Source organism: Oncorhynchus nerka, linkage group LG23, assembly GCF_034236695.1.
Source record: "Oncorhynchus nerka isolate Pitt River linkage group LG23, Oner_Uvic_2.0, whole genome shotgun sequence".
NCBI classification, from domain to species: Eukaryota; Metazoa; Chordata; class Actinopteri; order Salmoniformes; family Salmonidae; genus Oncorhynchus; species Oncorhynchus nerka.
This window is the reverse complement of record NC_088418.1, coordinates 15682726-15710079: the sequence shown is the minus strand read 5'-3', so window position 1 is coordinate 15710079 and position 27354 is coordinate 15682726. Positions and strand designations below refer to the sequence as shown.

The window sequence follows — 27354 nt, the reverse complement described above, 5'->3', positions numbered from 1 at the left end:
AAAATCAAGGGTCAACTCACATAGTCCATGTAGCCATTCTGTTAGCTATTTAGCAGTCTTAAGGCTTGGGTATAGAAGCTGTTCAGGAGCCTGTTGGTGTCAGACTTGCTCTGGTACTGCCGTCCGGAAACAGAGAATAGTCTATGGCTTGGGTGGCTGGAGTCTTTAACGATTTTCCAGGCTTTCCTTTCACATCGCCTGGTATAGAGTTCCTGGATGGCAGGGAGCTCGGCCCCAGTGGTGTACTGGGCTGTCTGCACCACCCTCTGCTGTAGAACCTTTTGAGGATTAGAGGGCCCATGCCAGATCTTTTCAACCTCCTGAGGGTCTTCACGACTGTTTGTGTGTATGTGTACCATTTGAAGTCCTTAGTGCAGGGTTTCCCAAACTCGATCCTCGGGACCCCAAGCGGTATTTTGGTTTCTGACCTAGCTCTACACATATGATTCAAATCAACTATTCAATAAAGGTTTGATCTTTTTAATCAACCGTGTAGTGTTAGGGCAAAACACTAAATGTGCTCCCCTTGGGGTCCCGAGGACCGAGTTTGGGAAACGCTGCCTTAGTGATTTGGACACAGAGGAACTTGAAGCTTATTGACCCGCTCCACTGCAGCCCCGTTGATGTGGATAGGGGGCGTGCTTGTTCCCCGTTTCCAGTAGTCGATGACCAGATATTATGTCTTGTTGATGTATTGGCACCACACTTTATTTTTTTAATCCTTATTTTACCAGGTAAGTTGACTGAGAACACATTCTCATTTTACAGCAACAACCTGGGGTATAGTTAAAGGGGAGAGGAGGGGGGACGAATGAGCCAATTGGAAGCTGGGGATGATTAGGTGGCCATGATGGTATTAGAGCCAGATTGGGATTTTTTTTTTTGGGACACTGGGGTTATCACCCCCACTCTTACGATATGTACACACTGCCAGGTCACTGACCTTCCTGTAGGCTGTCTCATCGTCGCCGGTGATCAGGCCTACCACCGTCGTGTCGTCAGCAAACTTGATGTTGATGTTTGAGTCGTGCATGGCCACGCAGTCGTGGGTGAACAGGGAGTACAGGAGGGGACTAAGCACACACCCCTGTGGGGCCCATGTGTTGAGGGTCAGTGTGGCAGAGGTAGGGTTGCACATTTTGGGGAATATTCAATATTCAGAGGTGGAAACTTTCCATGGGAATATATGGGATTTAACAGAAATACATGCAAATTAATACTAATACCATTTAAATGTATTTTGCATAGGATATATTTACCATATCATAGGGAGACCGAAACATTGTCACGGCCGTCAAATGAAGAGGACCAAACGCCGACAAAAACAATAAACAATACAAAACAACCGTGAAGCTTAAGGGCTATGTGCCACAAACAAAGTTAACTTCCCACACTGAAAGGAGGGAAAGGGCTACCTAAGTATGGTTCCCAATCAGAGACAACCATAGACAGCTGTCCCTGATTGAGAACCATACCCGGCCAAACCATAGAAATACAAAATCATAGAAAAACAAAACATAGAATGCCCACCCCACATCACACCCTGACCTTGAAGCTTATTGACCCGCTCCAAATAGGGAAATAAAACGACTCTCTAAGGTCAGGGCGTGACAGTAACCCCTCAAAGGTGCGGACTCCGGCCGCAAAACCTGAACCTATAGGGGAGTTTCCGGGTGGGCATCTATCCGCGGTGGCCGCTCGGGTGCGGGACGTAGACCCAGCTCCACCTCTGGCTCACCCCGCTTTGGTGGCGCCTCTGGTGTGGGGACCCTCGTTGCGGGCCCTGGACTGGGCACCCTCGTTGCGGGCCCCGGACTGGGCACCCTCGCTGGGGGCTCCGGACTGGAGGCCGTCGTGAGAGGCTTCGTGCCATGGATCACCACTGGAGACTTCTTGCCATGGATCATCACTGGAGGCTTCTTGCCATGGATCATCACTGGAGGCTTCGTGCCATGGATCATCACTGGAGGCTTCTTGCCATGGATCATCACTGGAGGCTTCTTGCCATGGATCATCACTGGAGGCTTCTTGCCATGGATCATCACTGGAGGCTTCTTGCCATGGATCATCACTGGAGGCTTCGTGCCATGGATCATCACTGGAGGCTTCTTGCCATGGATCATCACTGGAGGCTTCTTGCCATGGATCATCACTGGAGGCTTCTTGCCATGGATCATCACTGGAGGCTTCTTGCCATGGATCATCACTGGAGTGGAGAGACACACAGGAGGCCTGGTTCTGGGAGCAGGCACAGGACTCACCAGGCTGGGGTGACATACAAGAGGATTAGTTCTGGGCGCAGGACTCACCAGGCTGGGGTGACATACAGGAGGATTAGTTCTGGGCGCAGGCACAGGACTCACCAGGCTGGGGTGACATACAGGAGGCTTTGTCCGCACTGGGCTGTGCAGACGTACCGGAGACACAGTGTGCAGAGTCGGCGCAGGATATCCTGGGCCGAAGAGACGCACTGGAGACCAGGAGCGCTGAGCCGGCACCATCCGTCCTGGCTGGATGCTCACCCTAGCCCGGCAAATGCGGGGAGCTGGGATGTAGCACACCGGGCTGTGAACGCGCACTGGAGACACTGTGCGCTCCACCGCATAACACGGTGGCTCAGGTCTCCAACCTGACTCGGCTAAACTCCCCGTGTGCCCCCCACCAACTTTTTGGGGGGGCTGCCTCTCGTTCCTGCTCCGCTGATGTGCCTCCTCATATTGCCGCCGCTCCTCCTTCGGTGCCGTTATCTCCTCCCTTGGACGGCGATACTCCCCAGCCTGCCTCCAGGGTCCCTTACCGTCCAGGATCTCCTCCCATGTCCAGGAGTCCTCTTTACCACGCTGCTTGGTCTTTTGGTGGTGGGAAGTTCTGTCACGGCCGTCGAATGAAGAGGACCAAAGCGCAGCGTGGTCAGCGTGCCTATTCCTTTTTATTTAGGATGACGCCGACAAAAACAATAAACAATACAAAACAACCGTGAAGCTTAAGGGCTATGTGCCACAAAGAAAGGAGGGAAAGGAGCTACCTAAGTATGGCTCCCAATCAGAGACAACGATAGACAGCTGTCCATGATTGAGAACCATACCCGGCCAAAACATGGCAATACAAAATTCTAGAAAAACAAAACATAGAATGCCCACCCCACATCACACCCTGACCTAACCAAATAGAGAAATAAAACGGCTCTCTAAGGTCAGGGCGTGACAAACATAAACCTTTTACCTCATCATAAGTAGACATAATTGAAAATGATTAAATCCTTCCAATATACATTTTTAAAACTATTTAGTTACGAATTTAACTTTAATTAAATGAGTTGACTCTTCATATGGGAGGATTTCACTGAACAACAAAAGAAAGGGAATATTGAATGATCCCCAATGATCCATCGCATCTCCCAAAAATGTTTTCAACCACAATGTGGCGGATGAGATATGTTGGCACGACTGCCATATTGCATCTCCATTCCAAAGCCCTTGCTTGGAAGTGTACTTCACCAGACTGCCAAGTACTTGGTAATCCAAGATGGCGTAGCAGTGGGATGTTTCGATTGTCTTGCCCCGTCCCTTGTACAGTTGAAGTTGGAAGTTTACATACACCTTAGCCAAATACATATAATCTGTTTTTCACAATTCCTGACATTTAATCCTGGTAAAAGTTCCCTGTCTGTTTTAGGTCAGTTAGGATCACCACTTTATTTTAAGAATGTGAAATGTTAGAATAATAGTAGAGAGAGCGATTAATTTCAGCTTTCATCACATTCCCATTGGGTCAGAAGTTTACATGCACTCAATTAGTATTTGGTAGCATTGCCTTTAAATTGTTTAACTTGGGTCAAACCTTTCGGGTAGCCTTCCCTTCCACAAGCTTCCCACAACAAGTTGTGTGAATTTTGGCCCATCCCTCCTGACAGAGCTGGTGTAACTGAGTCAGGTTTATAGGCCTCCTTGCTCGCACACGCCTTTTCAGTTCTGCCCACAAATTTTCTATAGGATTGAGGTCAGGGCTTTGTGATGGCTACTCCAATACCTTGACTGTGTTGTCCTTAAGCCATTTTGTCAAAACTTTGGAAGTATGCTTGGGGTCATTGTCCATTTGGAAGACCCATTTGTGACCAAGCTTTAACTTCCTGACTGATGTCTTGAGATGTTGCTTCAATATATCCATATAATTTTCCTACCTCATGAAGCCATCTATTTTGTGAAGTGCACTAGTCCCTCCTGCAGCAAAGCACCCCCACAACATGATGCTGCCACCCCCGTGCTTCACGGTTGGGATGGTATTCTTCGGCTTGCAAGCATCCCCCTTTTTCCTCCAAACACAAAGATGGTCATGATGGTCAAACAGTTATATTTTTGTTTCATCAGACCAGAGGACATTTCTCCAAAAAGTAAAGTTTTTGTCCCCATGTGCAGTTGCAAACCGTAGTCTGGCTTTTTTATGGCGGTTTTGGAGCAGTGGCTTCTTCCTTCCTGAGCGGCCTTTCAGGTTATGTGGATATAGATACTTTTGTACCTGTTTCCTCCAGCAACTTCACAAGGTCCATTGCTGTTGTTCTGGGATTGATTTGCACTTTTTGCACCAAAGTGTATTCATCTCTAGGAGATAGAATGCGTTTCCTTCCTGAGCAGTATGACGGCTGCGTGGTCCCATGGTGTTTATACTTGCATACTATTGTTTGTACAGATTAACGTTTGGCATTGCTCCCAAGGATGAACCAGACTTGTGGAGGTCTACAATTTTGGTGCCTTGTGGCGGTCTTGGCTGATTTCTTTAGAAATTCCCATGATGTCAAGCAAAGAGGCACTGAGTTTGAAGGTAGGCCTTGAAATACATCCACAGGTACACTTCCAATTGACTCAAATTATGTCAATTAGCCTATCAGAAGCTTCTAAAGCCATGACATCATTTTCTGGAATTTTCCGAGCTGTTTAAAGGCACAGTCAACTTAGTGTATGCAAACTTCTGACCCACTGGAATTGTGATACAATGAGTTATAAGTTAAATAATCTGTCTGTAAACAATTGTTGGAAAAATTACTTGTGTCATGCACAAAGTAGATGTCCTAACCGACTTGCCAAAACTATAGTTTGTTAACCTCTTGCATCCCCCCGACACGCAGGCATCCCATCTAGACATCTGGAAATGCAAATGCGCTACGCTAAATGCTAATAGCACTCGTTAAAACTCAAACGTTCATTAAATCACACATGCAGGGTACTGAATTAAAGCTACACTCGTTGTGAATCCAGCCAACAAGTCAGATTTTTAAAATGCTTTTCGGCGAAAGCATGAGAAGCTATTATCTGATAGCATGCAACACACCAAAAGACCTGCAGGGGACGTAAACAAAATAATTAGCATAGTCGGCGCTACACAAAGCGCACAAATAAAATATAAAACATTCATTACCTTTGACAATCTTCTTTGTTGGCACTCCTAGGTGTCCCATAAACATCACTATTGGGTCTTTTTTTCGATTAAATTGGTCCATATATAGCCTAGATATCGATCTATGAAGACTGTGTGATCAAGGAAAAAAACAGCGTTTTATAATGCAACGTCATTTTTAAAAATTAAAAAAGTCACAAAACACTTCGAAATACTTTTGTAATGCAACTTTAGGTATTAGTAAACGTTAATAATCGATCAAATTGATCACGAGGCGATGTATATTCTATAGCTGTACGTCTTGAAATAATGTCCGGGTAAATCTCAACCAAAATAAAAATGGGTTGTCTCTTGTTCGTTTGACCAAGAAACAAAGCCCAGGCAAATGACAAGACTGTTGACATCGTGTGGAAGCTGTAGGTATTGCAACCTCGGCCCCATTTAATGTGGTTTCTATTCAACAATACATTCAAGTGGCGTATTGATATATTTTCCCATTTCCAGTGATCAGATTTTCCTGCGCTTTTCGATGAAACGCACGTTCTGTTATAGTCACAGCCGTGATTTAACCAGTTTTAGAAACGTCTGAGTGTTTTCTATCCACACATACTAATCATATGCATATACTATATTCCTGGCATGAGTAGCAGGGCGCTGAAATGTTGGGCAATTTTTAACAGAATGTTCGAAAAAGTAGGGGGTAGGATCAACAGGTTAACAACAATACATTTTTGGAGTGGTTGAAAAACGAGTTTTAATGAATCCAACCTAAGTGTTTGTAAACTTCTGACTTCAACTGTATATATAATTTCTTTCTTCGTATATATTTTTTATTTAAAAAAATTCCATCTACGGACTGAACATACTCTCCTGCAACCTGCCTCACCCAAAGCTATATGGATCTGCTATTTATTACACTTTAGAACCGTAACCCCGTTCAAGCTAGCCAGCTAGTAGTCAGTTAGCCACTGCTAGTTAGCCATCACCGTTAACTGGGACATCTGCCACCTTCAGCCAGGTCAAGTCCTGCCAGCCTGCACAGCGTGACATCAACCCAGAGCATATCGGACTGCTTTCCTCCACCATATCTCCAGATTCCTACCGCAAGCTCTGAACCTTTACTCTGGATCATCGCAGTTAGCTAGCTGCTGTCCGAGTGGCTACTCCTGGCTAACTTCTCTGTCCCGAAGCAAGCACCAGCCTCAAATCTATGCCCATCTCCCGGCTAGCCGAATAGATCTATCAAGAATTCCTGGGCTTCAATACCTCTTTTGCCAATTGGCCTGGACCCTTTGCTGCCGACACGGAGCCCTGCCGATCCATCATGACTGGTCTGCCTTCCAAGGGGGTTTCAACAGGCCCACCCCGTTGCGACGTCCCCGTCCCCGAGCCTGCTTCTAGCCCCGGCCTGCTAGCTGTCTGAATCTCCGTGCCTCCAGCTCGCCGAGCTACTCACTGGACCCTATGATTACTCGGCTACACATGCCTCTCCCTAATATCAATATGCCTTGTCTATTGCTGTTTTGGTTAGTAATCTTTGTCTTATTTCACTGTAGAGCCTCCAGTCCTGCTCAATATGCCTGTTGTTCCACCCCCCACACATGCGGTGACCGCACCTGGCTTAAATGGTGCTTCTAGAGACAACCTCTGTCATCGTCACTCAATGCCTAGGCTTACCTCCACTGTACTCACATCCTACCATACCCTTGTCTGTACATTATGCCTTGAATCTATCCTTCATGCCCAGAAACCTGCCCCCTTTATTCTCTGTTCCGAACGCACTAGACGACCAGTTCTTTTAGCCTTCAAAATCAAATTTATTTATATAGCACTTCGTACATCAGCTGATATCTCAAAGTGCTGTACAGAAACCCAGCCTAAACCCCCAAACAGCAAGCAATGCAGGTGTTGAAGCATGTTGGCTAGGAAAAACTCCCTAGAAAGGCCAAAACCTAGGACGAAACCTAGAGAGGAACCAGGATATGAGGGGTGGCCAGTCCTCTTCTGGCTGTGCCGGGTGGAGATTATAACAGAACATGGCCAAGATGTTCAAATGTTCATAAATGACCAGCATGGTCAAATAATAGGTCTGGGACAGGTAGCACATCCGGTGAACAGGTCAGGATTCCATAGCCGCGGCCAGTTGAAACTGGAGCAGCAGCACGGCCAGGTGGACTTGGGACAGCAAGGAGTCATCATGCCAGGTAGTCCTGAGGCATGGTCCTAGGGCTCAGGTCCTCCGAGAAAGAGAGAATTAGAGAGAGCATACTTAAATTCACACAGGACACCGGATAAGACAGGAGAAGTACTCCAGATATAACAAACTGACCCTAGCCCACTGACACAAACTACTGCAGCATAAATACTTGAGGCTGAGACAGGAGGGGTCAGGAGACACTGTGGCCCCATCCGATGATACCCCCGGACAGGGCCAAACAGGAAGGATATAACCCCACCCACTTTGCCAAAGCACAGCCCCCACACCACGAGAGGAATATCTTCAACCACCAACTTACCATCCTGAGACAAGGCCGAGTATAGCCCACAAAGATCTCCGCCACGGCACAACCCAAGGGGTGGGCGCCAACCCAGACAGGAAGATCACATCAGTGACTCAGCCCACTCAAGTGACGCACCCATCCTAGGGACGGCATGAAAGAGCACCAGTAAGCCAGTGACTCAGCCCCTGTAATAGGGTTAGAGGCAGAGAATCCCAGTGGAAAGAGGGGAACCGGCCAGGCAGAGACAGCAAGGGCAGTTCGTTGCTCCAGAGCCTTTCCGTTCACCTTCACACTCCCGGGCCAGACTACACTCAATCATATGACCCACTGAAGAGATGAGTCTTCAGTAAAGACTTAAAGGTTGAGACTGAGTCGCGTCTCTCACATTGGTAGGTAGACCATTCCATAAAAATGGAGCTCTATAGGAGAAAGTCCTGCCTCCAGCTGTTTGCTTAGAAATTCTAGGGACAATTAGGAGGCCTGCGTCTTGTGACCGTAGCGTACGTGTAGGTATGTACGGCAGGACCAAATCAGAGAGTTAGGTAGGAGCAAGCCCATGTAATGCTTTGTAGGTTAGCAGTAAAACCTTGAAATCAGCCCTTGCCTTGACAGGAAGCCAGTGTAGGGAAGCTAGCACTGGAGTAATATGATAAAAAAAAAATTGGTTCTAGTCAGGATTCTAGCAGCCGTATTTAGCACTAACTAAAGTTTATTTAGTGCTTTATCCGGGTAGCCGGAAAGTATAGCATTGCAATAAACTTGAAGTGACAAAAGCATGGATTAATTTTTCTGCATAATTTTTGGACAGAAAGCTTCAGATTTTTGCAATGTTACGTAGATGGAAAAAAAAGCTGTCCTTGAAACAGTCTTGATATGTTCGTCAAAAGAGAGATCAGGGTCCAGAGTAACGCAGAGGTCTTTCACAGTTTTATTTGAGACGACTGTACAACCATTACGATTAATTGTCAGATTCAACAGAAGATCTCTTTGTTTCTTGGGACCTAGAACAAGCATCTCTGTTTTGTCCGAGTTTAAAAATAGAAAGTTTGCAGCCATCCACTTCCTTATGTCTGAAACACAGGCTTCTAGCGAGGGCAATTTTGGGGCTTCACCATGTTTCATTGAAATGTACAGCTGTGTGTCATCGGCATAGCAGTGAAAGTTAATATTATGTTTTCGAATGACATTCCAAAGAGGTAAAATATATAGTGAAAACAATAGTGGTCCTAAAACGGAACCTTGAGGAACACCGAAATGTACAGTTGATTTGTCAGAGGCCAAACCATTCACAGAGACAAACTGATATCTTTCCGACAGATAAGATCTAAACCAGGCCAGAACTTGTCCGTGTAGACCGATTTGGGTTTCCAATCTCTCCAAAAGAATGTGGTGATCGATGGTATCAAAAGCAGCACTAAGGTCTAGGAGCACGAGACAGATGCAGAGCCTCAGTCTGATACCATTAAAAGGTCATTTACCACCTTCACAAGTGCAGTCTCAGTGCTATGATGGGGTCTAAAACCAGACTGAAGCATTTCATATACATTGTTTGTCTTCAGGAAGGCAGTGAGTTGCTGCGCAAAAGCCTTTTCTAAAACATTTTAGAGGAATGGAAGATTCGAAATAGGCCGATTTGTTTTTTAAATATTTTCTGGGTCAAGGTTTGGCTTTTTCAAGAGAGGCTTTATTACTGCCACTTTTAGTGAGTTTGGTACACATCCGGTGGATAGAGAGCCGTTTATTATGTTCGACATAGGAGGGCCAAGCACAGGAAGCAGCTCTTTCAGTAGTTTAGTTGGAATAAGGTCCAGTATGCAGCTTGAAGGTTTAGAGGCCATGATTATTTTCATCATTGTGTCAAGAGATATAGTACTAAAACTCTTGAGTGTCTCTCTTGATCCTAGGTCCTGGCAGAGTTGTGCAGACTCGGGACAACCGAGCTTTGAAGGAATACGCAGATTTAGAGAGGAGTCCGTAATTTGCTTTCTAATAATAATGATCTTTTCCTCAAAGAAGTTCATGAATTTATTACTGCTGAAGTGAAAGCCATCCTCTCTTGGGGAATGCTGCTTTTTAGTTGGCTTTGCGACCGTATTTAAAAAAAAATTTGGATTGTTCTTATTTTCCTCAATTAAGTTGGAAAAATAGGATGATCGTGCAGCAGTAAGGGCTCTTCAATACCGCACGGTACTGTCTTTCCAAGCTAGTCGGAAGACTTCCAGTTTGGCATGGCGTCATTTCCGTTCCAATTTTCTGGAAGCTTGCTTCAGAGCTCGGGTATTTTCTGTATACCAGGGAGCTAGTTTCTTATAAGAAATGTTTTTAGTTTTTAGGGGTGCAACTGCATCTAGGGTATTGCGTAAGGTTAAATTGAGTTCCTCAGTTAGGTGGTTTACTGATTTTTGTCCTCTGGAAGGAAGCCAGCAGGTGTGGGTGGGTGGGAGTCGGACAGGAAGCCAGCAGGTGTGGGCGGGTGGGAGTCGGACAGGAAGCCAGCAGGTGTGGGCGGGTGGGAGTCGGACAGGAAGCCAGCAGGTGTGGGCGGGTGGGAGTCGGACAGGAAGCCAGCAGGTGTGGGCGGGTGGGAGTCGGACAGGGAGCCAGCAGGTGTGGGCGGGTGGGAGTCGGACAGGAAGCCAGCAGGTGTGGGCAGGTGAGAGTCTGACAGGGAGCCAGCAGGTGTGGGCGGGTGGGAGTCGGACAGGAAGCCAGCAGGTGTGGGCAGGTGAGAGTCTGACAGGGAGCCAGCAGGTGTGGGCGGGTGGGAGTCGGACAGGAAGCCAGCAGGTGTGGGCAGGTGCGGTATGAAAAGCTGTGGGAGCGGGATTAATTCATCAGTCCCGAGCAGACCTCTAAATGTCTTAATGACGCAGAAGGAAAGCAGCCTCCGGGGTGTATGGTTTTCTGCTTGTTTATAGCCTCGTACAGTTTGTTAAGTGCCTGCTTCTTTTTCTTGTTCTGAGCTGGAATATATATATATATATATATATATATATATATATACACACAGCAGTCACAATAACAGCTGAAAACACTTTTTGAGGTAAAAGCTTGGTATTCCAAGACTGGTGAACAATGGGTCGAGAGTTCAGCACACCTTTTGTTGTTGATGAAGAGGAATACCCCTCCCCCTCTTAACTTCCCTGAATCCAATGTCCTGTCTGCTCAGTGAATGGGAAATACTTTGATTTGGATAGCCACAGGGGATTATCTTGTCCGAAAGCCACGTATCAGAAAAGCAGAGAATATTGCAGTTTCTAGAGTCCTGTTGGTAGAAAATCTGCGATCGGAGAACACCCATCTTATTATTAAGAGACTACATTGGCCAATAGAATGGAGGGAAGAAGTGGCCGGTTTTCCCTTTGCCGTAATCTTGCTAGGGCTCCCCTCTCCTGCTTCTTTGTCGCCGGCATTTCCTCTTGGATAGCCGGGAAAATTGGGTCAGAATTATACAACGAACAGATGAGTCTGAGTTGATGCCAGAAGTAGATTAGTAACAGCCGATCTGATGTTCAAACGTTCTTGTCAGTCATTTTGTGCAAAAATAAAAAGTAAGGATAAATGCTAAAATAATCACTAAATAGCAAAGTTGGGTTGGAGCTCGCAAGATGGCTGCCATAGAGTATGACGCCATCTTATTTGTGTGTGTGTTTGCGTCTGTTGAGTAGGTTTCAGAATAACCCTGGTCGGCCTGCTCATCAATATTCCAGAGGGATCTGACACAGACATAAAAAACATGAACGTTAATGCCATCTCTCTCCATTTCCTTCTCTTTAGCTACCGTGGAAGTCTCTGACCAGTATAATAGAGTATTATTACATGTGGAAGACAACAGACCGATACGTACAGCAGGTCAGTCTCCGTATCTCTAACCCACTCCTGCTAGCTAGCTAGCTAGCTAACCTAGTTAACCTAGCTAACCTAGCTGTTAGCCACACCGCAGCATCCAGTGCCAAGCTGTCCTCTGGTCTTATTGGCTAGTAGTCTAACCCTCCTCTCTGTCTTTCTCCCTGAGCAGAAGAGACTGAAGGCAGCAGAAGCAGAAAGCAAACTGAAGCAGGTTTACATCCCCACATAGTAAGTGTGTGTGTGTTTTATTGATTGAGTGTCTGTCTAAGTGTTTGTGTGTGAGTGTTGGTGCACAATCCTGTCCATAGACAGTGTGTGTCTTCAGCGTTAGAGGATTCATGTTGAAGATTTGTTGTGTATCTACCTCCCTCTTGTTTCGCAGCAATAAGCCCAACCCTAACCAGATCTCAGTGACCAATGGGAAGATGGCGACGGTGAATGGGGCGGGGCCTGGAGCCTACCATGCAGCGGGGGGAGGACGAGCCTGCGAGAGCTGCTACTGTAAGTAGACCTTCATCCATCCATCCAGCTCTCCATCCCTCCTCTTAAACACTCATCAGAGTGTTTAAGAGGATGACTTATCGATCAACTAGATATTGATCATGTTTATTGATTATGCTTTGATGGGGTGTATGAGTCCTAACATGCAGAATGTGTGTGTGTGTGTGTGTGTGTGTGTACAGCGACGCAATCAGCCCAGTGGTACTCGTGGGGGCCACCCAACATGCAGTGTCGCCTGTGTGTGTCGTGCTGGATGTACTGGAAGAAGTACGGTGGCCTTAAGATGCCAAGCAGAGCGGAGGGGCCCGAGGAGAAGACCCCACCCAGCCCTGTGCCCAACGTAAGACCTCACCTTTAACTACTGTACCCCAGGGGCTTATTCTGCTGAATCAATGTTACTGAACATTCTGATAAATATATAATGTAGGACAGTTGTTTTTCTCCGTCATGCAGAACAGGTACTCATGTTGGCACTCTCTCCCTCTAGGAGCCTCGGTCGCGTGGCCACGGCCCCCGCCAGTCCAGTCACATGGTGCCGGTGCGTAACAGCGGCAGCCCCAAGTCCTCCACGAAGACAAAGCAGGCCTTCCTGCTGCAGGCAACCCGCCTCACCAAGCTGGCACGCCACATGTGCCGCGACATCATCAGACTGCGACGCGCTGCGCGGCGCCCCTTTGTGCCCATTAACTGTGGCGCCATAAAGGCTGCGTGTAAGAGCTCCTTCAATTCCTAATTTCTGCCTCACACACACACACACACACACGGACACACACACACACCGCCCCCTCCTTCACCTTGACGCCCCCCTTTCACCCCCTCTCCTCCCACCCTCTGTCTGTTTCTCTCTCTGTTTTTGTTATATTGTATTATATTATTATTCTGTTTTTTGTATTTCCCCCCCGTTTCCAATAAAGACTGGCGGTCCTCATGACTTTTGAGTTTCACCATCTGTTCATCCGTCTGTCTAGGTCTGTTTTTGGTTCGTTTTTGTCGATATCAACTGAACAGCCGCTAGAGCCGTTTGAAATCCATACGAGCACACACTCTTCTCCAAACATTTCTCAGAACGGGTGGTTTTGTACACATGCATGCCCCGCACACACGTCCTACACATGCTCACCCATACACAAACACACATAATGGAAGCTCTCCCTATTCTCCGGGCCAGAGTAGATGATAGTTGCAGAATGTCAGCGTATATTTGCTAAGGTTAGTTAGAAGTGGAGGAGACATATTTTACTAAGAGAAGCTCTATTTTGCACAGCACAGTGCGTGTTACATTGATGAGCCTTGGTGTGCTTTTTCTGCAAGGAATTGTGTGTATGAGAGACGAGTGGTCGGCGTGATTGATTTGAGATAAGTTTCATTAGAGCTCATCTGATGACAAGGAGGGAGGGAGGAATGTAAATGGGTGAGTTCAGGCAGTAGTGGCTTTATGAAAATGACCACAGCCTTCTATTCTCAGCTTTTCTTTCTGAGTTTAAAGCTCCTTTTTTTTTATTTCCTGTTTCTGTCTTGCCAAGCCGACCCCCCACACGTGCTCCCATTCCGTCCTGTAAGCCACTCACATGCCCATATCAGGATGTTCCTCTGTTCCAGTCATTTGGACTCACTTCTATTGCTCTCTATTTCTCCTACCTCGTATTTATCTCTGTCTCTTGCTCTTCATCTCTCCCATTCCCTCTCTTCGTCTCTTCCTCTCTCCATTCTTCTCATCTTTCTCCGTCTCGCTCTCTTCCTCTCTCCATCCCTCTCTCTGTGAATGTGACAGTGGTAACTGTAATAAAGTCACAGCTGAAACCATCCTCTCTGAGTCCTTGTGCTTCATTTGTCTGTGTACCTGTCATCACGCCACCACACTCACCGATTGGTCAGCGGACCAGACAAGGCCGCCCCTACTGCAGCATGGACTCCACCCTTCTCTGCCTACTTCCATCACACCCCAGTCACACCCTCACCGTGTGCATGTTGTAAGGGTTACGCTTATATATTTAGTGTGTGAGCTCTGCTGCTACATCTACACATAACCACCTCATACAGTAAGTCATCTAACTGCTGCTACATCTACCCATAACCACCTCATACAGTAAGTCATCTAACTGCTGCTACATCTACCCATAACCACCTCCTACAGTAAGTCATCTAACTGCTGCTACATCTACACATAACCACCTCATACAGTAAGTCATCTAACTGCTGCTACATCTACACATAACCACCTCATACAGTAAGTCATCTAACTGCTGCTACATCTACACATAACCACCTCATACAGTAAGTCATCTAATTGCTGCTACATCTACACATAACCACCTCATACAGTAAGTCATCTAACACTGCTGTTACATCTACCCATAACCACCTCCTACAGTAAGTCATCTAACACTGCTGCTACATCTACCCATAACCACCTCATACAGTAAGTCATCTAACTGCTGCTACATCTACCCATAACCACCTCATACAGTAAGTCATCTAACTGCTGCTACATCTACCCATAACCACCTCATACAGTAAGTCATCTAACTGCTGCTACATCTACCCATAACCACCTCATACAGTAAGTCATCTAACTGCTGCTACATCTACCCATAAGCACCTCATACAGTAAATAATCTAACACTGCTACTACATCTACCCATAACCACCTCATACAGTAAGTCATCTAACTGCTGCTACATCTACCCATAACCACCTCATACAGTAAGTCATCTAACTGCTGCTACATCTACCCATAACCACCTCCTACAGTAAGTCATCTAACTGCTGCTACGTCTACCCATAACCACCTCATACAGTAAGTCATCTAACTGCTGCTACATCTACCCATAACCACCTCCTACAGTAAGTCATCGAACATTGCTGCTACATCTACCCATAACCACCTCATACAGTAAGTCATCTAACACTGCTGCTACATCTACCCATAACCACCTCATACAGTAAATAATCTAACATTGCTGCTACATCTACCCATAACCACCTCATACAGTAAGTCATCTAACTGCTGCTACATCTACCCATAACCACCTCATACAGTAAGTCATCTAACTGCTGCTACATCTACCCATAACCACCTCATACAGTAAGTCATCTAACTGCTGCTACATCTACCCATAACCACCTCATACAGTAAGTCATCTAACTGCTGCTACATCTACACATAACCACCTCATACAGTAAGTCATCTAACTGCTGCTACATCTACCCATAACCACCTCCTACAGTAAGTCATCTAACACTGCTGCTACATCTACCCATAACCACCTCCTACAGTAAGTCATCTAACTGCTGCTACATCTACCCATAACCACCTCATACAGTAAGTCATCTAACTGCTGCTACATCTACCCATAACCACCTCATACAGTAAATAATCTAACTGCTGCTACATCTACCCATAACCACCTCATACAGTAAGTCATCTAACTGCTGCTACATCTACCCATAACCACCTCATACAGTAAGTCATCTAACTGCTGCTACATCTACCCATAACCACCTCATACAGTAAATAATCTAACATTGCTGCTACATCTACCCATAACCACCTCCTACAGTAAGTCATCGAACATGGCTGCTACATCTACCCATAACCACCTCATACAGTAAGTCATCTAACACTGCTGCTACATCTACCCATAACCACCTCATACAGTAAGTCATCTAACTGCTGCTACATCTACCCATAACCACCTCATACAGTAAGTCATCTAACTGCTGCTACATCTACCCATAACCACCTCATACAGTAAGTCATCTAACTGCTGCTACATCTACCCATAAGCACCTCATACAGTAAATAATCTAACACTGCTACTACATCTACCCATAACCACCTCATACAGTAAATCATCTAACACTGCTACTACATCTACCCATAACCACCTCATACAGTAAGTCATCTAACTGCTGCTACATCTACCCATAACCACCTCATACAGTAAGTCATCGAACACTGCTGCTACATCTACCCATAACCACCTCATACAGTAAGTCATCTAACACAGTGTTTCACTTTCAAACTGCTTTCAACTCTTACTGCAGGTATTTACAGTTTTATTAGCAGTTACTATTAGTTGGTAACGGTTAGTTTCAGAGCTTTCTAATACATTCTGTATTAGAGGTTCACCAATTCAAAACAACTACACAGCATGCCACAGGCACCAGTAGATGAAGCAATGTTCATATCTTTTCTCTGTCTGAAACATTCTCCGTATTCTTGACTGAATGACATAGTACAGCTGCTTTGTCTGTCACTGGCGCTGTTTGGTGATTGGTCAGTAGTAGAGCTGCTGTGTGGTGATTGGTCTAGATATGTTGCGGCTGTCGGAGGGGCAAGTCGGGCGACCGCCCAGAATCCGGACCACCCAGAGGAGCACCCTGACCAGCGTCCTGCAGTTCCTAGGTAACACACGCAATGCCTAAACAATGGAGCAAATACGTGTTTGTATGACATAAGAGGAGTCTCCGAGGAATGACATTCTCTTATGACAACAAATAGAAAAAAAGAGTAATATGGGTGGTCAAACATGTGATGCAATGTGTTCCAGAGTCCCGCCCCGCGATACACGCCCCCCGTTCTCACCGAACCCTTGGCCTGCAAGCCCCTCCCCCTCGCCGCCTCCTCTCTTCTCTCCCTCACGGTCCCCATGGCCTTCTGGGTAAACGCAGCTTCCACCACCACACCAGAGCCGAGCCAGAGAAACGCCCAGGTACACACACACACACACACACACACTTGACCACACACTTACAATCACACACACTCCAACTAATCTCTATCATGTTGTCTCCTGTGTCCTTCTGTAGAAAACCCAGGCCAGACAACGGTACCAGTGGTGAGTAACAGTTTCTCTTTTGCTAAACATAGGACTTTAAATATGTGGTGTCCCTGCCTGACAACATTGCAGACGCATGATAGATCTCAAATCGCCAGGATAGGTGTTTAACATGTCAGCTGACCACATCACAATATACCAATCTGCCCGTAGACCAACCATAGACTTCAAATACAGACATTTAAGGTTGACTCTACAATATTACATCATTAAGAATGGCAGTTTTTTTTATTGGATAATCATGAGGTGCTCGTATTTGATTTTCTCGTTCTGGAGTAATTGTTTGTGATTGGCTCTTCCCAGCAGAACGGCCGTAGCAGTGGAGGCGGGGGGACCAGGGGCAGTGCTAGGGGCGGAGTCATGATTAGGAAGAGACGCCCAAACTTGATCGATGCCCCCGATGACAGCTTCTTCTTTGTCTCCCGGGAGACCAGGTAGGGGTGGCCTTTGATTGGCAACTGGCTTGATGATGCGTGAGACCGTCTTGCGTGTGATTGGAGAGTGATGGCTTATTATGCCTGTGACTGACAGCTGACTGGGCTGAAGCAGCTGTGTCCTAACAAGCTTCGACAACCCTGACTCACCAAGCACAGAAATAGAATTCTAGAGATCAGCGTTGTAGAAATGTCATTAATAAGCAGATCACTGCTGTGGGTTGAGATTCATCAGGAGTTGAGTGAGCAAACTGGGCCAATTAGTCTTTAGATATAGTTTTGCTATGCAACAACTTGCTAGGGTAAGGGTTAGTTGAACATATTTTATAGGGGACTAACAAGGAGACAACTGCAGGGTTGTAAACAGGATTGAGACTGAGGCCACTGCCAAGCTGATGAATGGGACTCCACAGGTAACCAAATAATGTCATCTCATACAAAACACACTCACATGATGTAATGACTCTTAATGTGCACAACACCTGGGTCTGTATTCAATAAGTGTCTCAGAGTAGAAGTGCTGATCCAGGATCAGTTCCATAAAATCCTGCACTATCACTCCTACTCTGAGACGCTTTTGGGAATACAGACCCTGACCTCTTGTGCCCTGTTGCATCGTGGGTCGGCGTGTGTTTCCCTTCCTGTCAGTGACTGGCTGCTTGTCTCATTTCAGTGCTGCAGCCGTTACACAACTGCTCACGGTAAGCCCCCCCACCCCGCACACACACATACACACACGCACACACACATGACCTGGGTTACCTGTGGAGTCTGTTTTCTCACTTGTGCAGCGTACAGTCCAGTCAGCTTGATAATGCACTCACACACACACACACACACACACAAACATACACACACTCACTGTGTCCATGAACCATTGCCACCCGCATCACCCCCCGGCTTCCCAGGATGAAGGGTTATTTCAGACTAACTGTCTGAGATTGACCAGGTTTCAGTGGAAATATCATTACTGCATTACTGGAGCATCCACTTACATCCGTGTGTGTGTGTGTGTGTGTCAGGAGACTTCATCTTCCCAGAATCACAGGAATAGAATATGCTAATGCGTCTCATCTGTTTGGCTGCCTGACATTAACGACAGATGATGTAGATGCTCTATTCTTTATTAGAACCAATCAGAGCTCAGCTAGAGGTCAGGCTGGTGGTGTGTGACCATAGCTGTGGGAAGTAGGGGTGCACCCCCTGAAAAAATACATATAAATAATAATAAATACCAATTTTCCCCAAGTAAATATTTTCACAAAATGAGTGCAATGAGCCTTTAATAGTGCTGTATTGGGGGCAAAAAAATCTACAAATATTAAAACGCAGCACCCCAAAACTACTTCCCACGGCTGTGTGTGTGTGTGTGTTTCTTAGCAGGTAGAGATTAGTCTCCATTAATAATGTTCCGACCTATACGCCTGCACAGGTAGAAGCATAGGTTGGGCTAGGCGGGAAATGGACTGGTAAAAATCCGTCCCGAGCCTTATGCGTTAGTACCCTGGCGTAAACTTCCCCGCCGGACGCAAAATTGGTAGCTAGCTAGATGGAGCTCGCGGATAATATTTTCAATTAGTGTATTTCTCAAGTGAGTAGTTTGCGCCATGACAGCTAACGATAGTGTTACAAGCTTACAATCACTATAATTAGCCTAGCTATCTGCGTCGGGCCTTGGGTCCGCCTCTGTCATGTTACCGAGATCATTTTTGAGCACAATTCCTGCTCACATTTTAAGCCCGCCCCCCTAAAATTCTCCCTTTTCGAAGTAACCGAGAAAATCCACCATGTTCCACAGACCTCGTGCTGTTGCACTGGTCTGGGACCTCCGAGACTATGAAATAATACATTCAGCAAAAGGTACTTTCACACTCATACATTTTCCATGACTCTGTGACTGGTCCTGCCTCACTAGACGGAGTGATCAATATTACAGATTATATCACACAGAGAAGCTCTATTACAGTCATCACTCTTTATAATAAACACTCAGTCATTCACAGGACAGTCCTCAGGACCCATCTCTCTCTCCATCTCCCCCTCTCTCTTTTCTTGATGCGGTAAAACACAATGGCCTAAACAACACAATATGCACGTACACGCCACATGAGGCTGCTGAGGGCAGGACGGCTCATAGTAACGGCTGGAACGGAGCGAATGGAATGGCATCAAGCACAATGAAACCATGTGACGTATTTGATACCATTCCACTGATACCGCTCCAGCTATTACCACAAGCCCATCCACCCCAATTAAAGTGCCACCAACCTCCTGTGGTACACTCTCACACACAATGTCTATATTAGCCTGCACTAATTCAATCCCAGCGTTGTACTGGAGGTAATTGATATGTTTTTCTGTTCAGAGAAATGATAAACAACCCTAAGTGAAGTGAGTGAGTGTGAGTGAGTGAGTGAGTGAGTGAGAGAGAGAGAGATGCTGCTGCTGCAGTAATCGACTCCCTCGAACAACAGCCCTTTACTTAATTTCTCGCTCTGTCTATGTGAGCGACTAATGTGTTAACAGTGTTCTAATGTTCTGTTGAGTTCCCCTCTGATGTCATGTCCAGTCCACCTGATGTCGTGTCCTGTCACTCCAGGAGAGTCAGGCGGCTGCTGTCTCGGTCCCAGCTGAGGCGCGCCTGTCGACAGCCCTGTGAGCAGATCACCCTGCGCAGGGCATCCCAGGCACCACCACAGGGTCCGCTCCTCGCCCTTCCACACCCCCACCCCAGCCTCCGGATGAGGGGACCCATTGTCATCCACGACTGACCCCTGACCCTATCTCCCTCCCATACCTGTCCCCTGCCTATGCTCAGCTCGACATGCAAGACCCTAATCCTAGTTTCGCCCAGCCCCCGCCCTCCCCAACGCCCCCCTTTAAAAAAAAAATTAAAAACGGTGCACCTCTGAACTCTTCGGAATCTGAACCTTCACCTCGGCAGGAAGAGATGTGCTTCGTTGCCGTGGAGACAGACATAAAGGGGTTCCCACCTGTACAGATCCAACTCCCCTGGGACAGAAAACCAGTGAGTGTGTGACCTTGATAATGTTTTTTCTTCTTCAGTACCTGCTGCATGTCAGTGACTGGTGGTTGTGAGCAATCCTCGGTTTGTCAGAGAGATCAAACCTGATATCAACTAACCAGGTCGGCTGGATTTACAGGGATGGTTTGATCACAAACTAGATGGTTAAAGGGATCGGATCACTAACTAGATAACTGCATCATTATGTATCCTACAGTTCCACGACACTCTTAACTTCTGAGTTAACAACATAGAAATACGCTCATTGTATATTACTATACCGATTGCAACTCTGTACAGTCTAGACATTATATTTTATGCTCTACCTAGCACTGCTATAGGCAGAACACTTCCTCTCTTCTCAACGGAACCTGGGACTTTCATGACAGATCTAATCTGCTTTGGTATCCTATTCCCTGTGTAGGGCACAACTTTTGGCCAGTGCCATCTAGTGCCCAAGGGAATAAGGGGCTATTTAGGACGTCCCCTGCTGTAGCATGCCACTGAGGTCAAGCCTCCTGATTTGTTTATGTTGGTGTTCATGAATGTCACGTGTTGAAATATGAAATATGCTGATTAAAAACAACACAGTTTCCTCTACTTGTCTCCTCGTCTTCTCTCCGTATCTCCTTGTGTCCTTTCCTTCAGAGGGCCCGAAGCTTGAATTAATTCAACACTCCTAGTCCCAGGGATCAGTATGTGTGTGTGTTGTGTGTGTGCGTGCATATGTGTGTGTGTAACTGTTTGTTTTGTTGGATGGGGGCTGGGTTTTCAGGTTTGGGTATTTTATATCGGAATGACGTTGTAAATATCCCATGGAAGTACAATAATAAACACTAACCAGAGAAGACTGAAGACTCTGCTCAGAGCACCAATCACACGCTGAAGATTACAGCACACAGCAGGGATGTGTCTGTGTGTGTTTGCGATTTGAAAGCACAACAAGTATAGGTGTGTGTCTGTTTGCATGAGAAAGATATAACTAATATTTCCGTGTGTTTATGCTTGGGTTGTTTGGGTGAGACCATAACATAAAACAAATACACCACCTCCCCCTCCCCTCCCATTGATTTATGTGTTATTTCATGCAGGGTGATTTCTCATATTCTGCCTCCCAGCCTTCAACACAGATTTAATGGCAGACTGTTCCAGTCTCATTATCACACATAAAGAAAGTCCATATCGACATCCAGTGAATGATACTACACAATACGGGACACAGACACGTGGGCATACAATACGACACCTATTGTTAACGGAGTCATTTCAATAAGAACCCCTCAACCACAGACGAATAGGCGAAATGGGATATGAGAATCATCTTTGCCTCAGCATACTGGGAAATGAACAGTAGCCTAATACACTAAATGCACCCTGTCTCTACAGTGTGGGTGGTAGGGCTGATCCATCAAAGCCCCACGGTGGCGCACCATCGGTCCCTGTTATTACAGAGGACATTAGGTATTTAGAAAGCTAGAGCAAACATATTATTAGAAAATCGTTTTTAGCTTTTAATCCCCATTAACCTCTTCTCTTTTCTGAACCAGCATTCTTTATTCTGTATACTCCTCTTGGTAACGTTTTTCTCTCTCGTGTTGCTCCCCTCTGCAGTAAGTTCACTACATACATCCCAGTCAGTCAGACATGTCGATACAATTAGCTGCAAGCGACCAAGTTGTTAGAAGTAGGGAAAAAAGGTAGAAAAGGCAAAATGACAGAAAACGTCGACATTTCCCCAAGGCTAGGCAATAGATAGTGGGCGGATCTAACGCCCTCACCTGGAGCCGAGCGTTTTTAACGGTGCTCGGTTACCGAACCGCAGAGAAGAAGTTGTTTTAAAAGACTTAAAGTACACGCTACAGCGGTGTATCATCTGCACTTTTGCATACCAGTATTTCTACCTACACATCTATCACGCCATTGTTAATTGCTCAATTGTAATTACTTGGCCTCTATGGCCTATTTTTTTGCTTACCTCCTGACTACATTTGCACACACTGTATACAGATCTGTCTATTGTGTTATTGATTGTACGTTTCTTTAATCCATGTGTAACTCTGTGTTGTTGTTTTTGTCGCACTGCTTTGCTTTATCTTGGCCAGGTCGCAGTTGTAAATGAGAACTTGTTCTCAACTGGCCTACCTGGTTAAATAAATTAGTAAAATTAAAAATTGATGCTGCAGTATTCGGCGTACCTGCAACTGGACTTTCCCGTACTGAAAACGAGTGTACTATGTTGCAAATACTGGCGTTTCAAAACGGCTCTCTTTATTTGTAAGGGTTAATTCAATTTGTAAGTGCTCATCTCATCTGTACAATACACAACTTCTGCTCTAACTGATCTATTGCTTGTACTAATTTTACAACCCAAAAGAGATGAAGGCTGAAGTTTTGGGTCTGTCCGTGTTCAAATCATAGACATTAACACCAAATACCTCTTCAACTGCTGCTCAACAGCACACCCTACTTGTAAACAGGAGAGAAAACGCGGAACATTTTCTGTTTATATTAGGATTGTTGCAACTGGTCTCTCTACCGGTTGGAAATATATTACTTTAAAGGCTAAAAAGGAAACATTGATTTACTGCTGCAGAAGTTATGTATTTTTTCCCATTGTGAATATATCATTTTGTCGTAATGAAAGTATAACTTGACTAGTTAAATGAAGGTTAAATTTAAACAAAATAAAAACAATAAACGCGTGTTTCATAATCATAACAATGCAAACCTAGTATGATCTGTCCTTCTCCACCAGAGGGCAGCACATCGCTACCTCCCTCCCCTCCCCCCGTCTATTCCACACCCAGTCTTCCCAAACCATTGTCCCAGTGCCACAGTACAGGCAAAGATAATCATAACCCCTTTCATCTGTGGTGTAGGCCTACATATCTTGTCCCAGTATTCTCCAGTATTAACTTCTCATGGTTACAGCTTCTTAAACCCGAGTTAGGGCCATTACAAAATAGGTACATTCAGATGATTCAGGAAATTAATAAAAATGTCATTAATGAATTGAAAACTGACCAGTATTTTCAATAAATATATTTAAATTCATGATTGATGAGTCAGACTTTTGTGTTTCCATGGCTGAGGCCAGCACCCCCCAAAATAGTATTGGGGCCAGTTTGGGGCAAGCCTCAATGTAAAGCTAACATAACATCGATAAGGGGAAGAACCATCAAGTATGACTTATTAAATATGTGTGTTCTTTCTATTAACAATGTTTCATTGTGCATTCAAATGTTTGTGTGTGTTTACATATATATATAGCTCTGTAAGCTGTGTAAACTGGGAATGAACACGCAGAAGATTGTAATAATGATGTGACCTAGATGTCTCTGATCTCTGAACTGACAATGAGAATGTAAATCTGTGTCCCTTACCTCTCCTTCCTCCTTCCCTTCCTCTCTCCCTCTATCCTTTCTTTCATCCAGCCCTGGACACAATCAGTGTGTCTTTATCAGTGTGTGTGTGTACCCTGAGCCATGACAACATAATGGATTAGTGCTCAGATTTCAGGGTGTTTGCGTGTGTGTGTGAGAGACACTGGCAGATTAGACAGTACAGTTTTTAATTTAGGATTCTGAGCCGCTGCTATAAGACTCTAAATCCCCTATAGGGTCCAGCGCAACACAGCCTCTGCCTGACCCATTGTTTCTCTCATACATACAGTACCAGTCAAAAGTTAGGACACACCTGCTCATTCAAGGGGTTTTCTTTATTTGTACTATTTTCTACAGTGTAGAATAATAGTGAAGACATCAAAACTATGAAATAACACATATGGAATCATGTAGTAACCAAAAAAGTGTTAACAAATCAAAATATATTTTATATTTGACTTTCTTCCAAGTAGCCACCCTTTGCCTTGATGACAGCTTTGCACAATCTTGGCATGTCTTCACTATTAATTCAACAATGTAGAAAATAGTAAAAATAAATAAATAATTTTGAATGAGTAGGTGTTCTAAAACTTTTGCCTGGTACTGTACTTACATACATAAATACATACGGTGCCTTCGGAAAGTATTCATACCCCTCGACTTTTTCCACATTTTGTTACATTACAGCCTTATTCTAAAATTGATTAAATAAAACCTTTTCCTCAGCAGTCTACACACAATACCCCTTAATGACAAAGTAAAAACAGGTTTTTAGAAATGTTTACAAATATATTAAAAATAAAAAACAGAAATAACTTATTTACACAAGATTTCAGACCCTTTGCCATGAGACTCGAAATTGAGCTCAGGTGCATCTTGTTTCCATTGATCATCTTGAGATGTTTCTAGAACCAAGAAAACACAGGAACGGCTTCTGGACAATGTCCTTGAGTGGCCCAGCCAGAGCCCGAACTTGAACCCGATTGAACATCTCTAGAGAGACCTCAACATAGCTGTGCAGCAACGCTCCCCATCCAACCTGACAGAGCTTGAGAGGATCTGCAGAGTGGGAGAAACTCCCCAAATACAGGTTTACCAAGCTTGTATCGTCATTCACAAGAAAACTCAAGGATGTAATTGCTGCTAAAGGTGGTTCAACAGAGTCCTTTGTAAAAGGTCTGAATACTTATTTAAAAGTGATATTTCAGTTTTTTCTTTGTCATTATGGGGTATTGTGTGTAGATTGACGAGGGGGAAAAAAAACATTTAATCCAATTTAGAATAAGGACGTAACGTTACAAAATGAGTCTGAATACTTTCCGAATGCACTGTACAGACATACACACACACACCCCTAACCCCACAGCTGACCCGGAGCTTGTATGCGTGTGTGTTTGTCTGTGTCTGTTTGGGGGGGTGAACTGAGATTGAACATCCTGAGATCAGAGAAGAATGATTGAATTCTATCAATGATAATCCTACATTTCAGCAAATGAAATACCCACTCCACACTGGCCTGTGGCTGTGTGTCACAATGCTTGTTGGCCTCGGCAAAAGCTGCTGTGGTATCTGATGAGTTGTTCATAATAACACTGATATTAATCCTGCTGGAAAACACCAAGAAACACTACATGACAACAAGCTCCCCTGAGTCTTACACGGAGGGTTAATCTCTGATATTAATCCTAAAGACCTCAGACTGCCTATCATACAGCTGCACCATCGAGAACATCCTGGTTGCATCACCGCCTGGTATGGCAACTGCTCGGCATCTGACCGTAAGGCGCTACAGAGGGTAGTGCGTATGGCCCAGTTCATCACTGGGGCCAAGCTTCCTGCCATCCAGGACGGACCTATATACTAGGTAGTGTCAGAGGAAAGACCATAAAATTGTCAGAGACTACAATCACCCAAGTCATAGACAAATTACCTCAACTAACCTGCACCCCCGCACACTGACTTGGTACCGGTACCCCTCTGTATATAGCCTCTTTATTGTTATGTTATTGTGTCACTTTTTATTTTTTACCCCTTGTGAGACCATATGCTGGTGCGGTTGGCCCTGGGTTCCTCCTAATGCAAGACAATGCTAGACCTCATGTGGCTGGAGTGTGTCAGCAGTTCCTGCAAGTGGAAGGCATTGATGCTAGGGACTGGCCCGCCCGTTCCCCAGACCTGAATCCAATTGAGCACATCTGGGACATCATGTCTCGCTCCATCCACCAACGCCACATTGCACCACAGACTGTCCAGGAGTTGGCGGATGCTTTAGTCCAGGTCTGGGAGGAGATCCCTCAGGAGACCATCCGCCACCTCATCAGGAGCATGCCCAGGCGTTGTAGGGAGGTCATACAGGCACGTGGAGGCCACACACACTACTGAGCCTCATTTTGACTTGTTTTAAGGACATTACATCAAAGTTTGATCAGCCTGTAGTGTGGTTTTCCACTTTCATTTTGAGTGTGACTCCAAATCCAGACCTCCATGGGTTCAACTATGTAAAGAAAAAAGTATTTAATAAGAATGTTTCATTCATTCAGATCTAGGATGTGTTATTTTAGTGTTCCCTTTATTTTTTTGAGCAGTGTATAATACTGAGTCCACTTCGAGGTACTTTCATCGACTCAACAGTCCCCAAACCTCTTCTCCACCCAACAGGACACCAGATATGGACCAGTCAGAAGGCAAGGATACATTTTCTCCCCAGAATCTCACTCCCACTGGGCCAAAATCATCTTTGCCATCCTTTCGTTTCTTCCCACTCTTGACAGACATATCAACCTCCACACCTTGCTGCTCCGAATCCGAATTTGTTCCTCCATAAAAAAAATGTCAACCTCTCTCTCTTCAACTCCTTCAAACTCTATGTCACTATCATCAGATTCATTCTCTGAGCTACTAAAGTACGGATTTCCATTTTTGTACTTGACACCCAACATCTCTTTCTGTATAAGCACTTTGTGACATCTACTAATGTAAAAAGGGCTTTATAAATACATTTGATTTTCCCAGGTTTTTTCCTTGTTCCTCCACCCTGCCACCACCTTCCTCTTGTTGTCAGTTTCAACATCCGAACTGCTGTAGCGCAATTTCGTTTTTTTTGCTTCTCTTTCTCAATAACTTCTCTTATCACAGGTTTTTCTTGTTTCTTCAACTTTTCTGCTTTCTTACAAGCTACGAATTTCCACTTTTGTACTTGACGCGTATCAACCTCCTGTCCTCATCCTCCATATTCAAACCTCCTCCGGGCGCAAGATTCAGTGATGAGACCTCCTAAACCATCTGAACTGGAACAAACATTTCAGTCAAATAAATCCCAGTAACATATTGAATTAGTTTAGAAGATTGTTGTAATTTATATTTGAGTAGCGTAAGATTAATTAGATATTAGATAGGATTTTCATGGATATTGAAACAAACAATTCAAAA

General features: G+C 45.1%; 1 protein-coding gene across 1 annotated transcript in view; it reads left to right on the top strand.

Annotated features, from left to right (window-relative positions):
* The window catches only part of LOC115126313 (metastasis-associated protein MTA3-like), a 76539-nt gene extending 55397 nt beyond the window's left edge, over nt 1-21142 (top strand). The window contains exons 10-19 of the mRNA XM_065007898.1: nt 11670-11744; nt 11911-11969; nt 12124-12242; nt 12425-12582; nt 12730-12952; nt 16558-16650; nt 16796-16957; nt 17055-17083; nt 17387-17517; nt 20117-21142. Of these exons, the coding sequence (XP_064863970.1) occupies nt 11670-11744; nt 11911-11969; nt 12124-12242; nt 12425-12582; nt 12730-12952; nt 16558-16650; nt 16796-16957; nt 17055-17083; nt 17387-17517; nt 20117-20288 (1221 nt within the window). The 3' untranslated portion in view covers nt 20289-21142. The remainder of the gene's footprint in view (nt 1-11669; nt 11745-11910; nt 11970-12123; nt 12243-12424; nt 12583-12729; nt 12953-16557; nt 16651-16795; nt 16958-17054; nt 17084-17386; nt 17518-20116) is intronic.
* Nucleotides 21143-27354: the final 6212 nt, after the last annotated feature.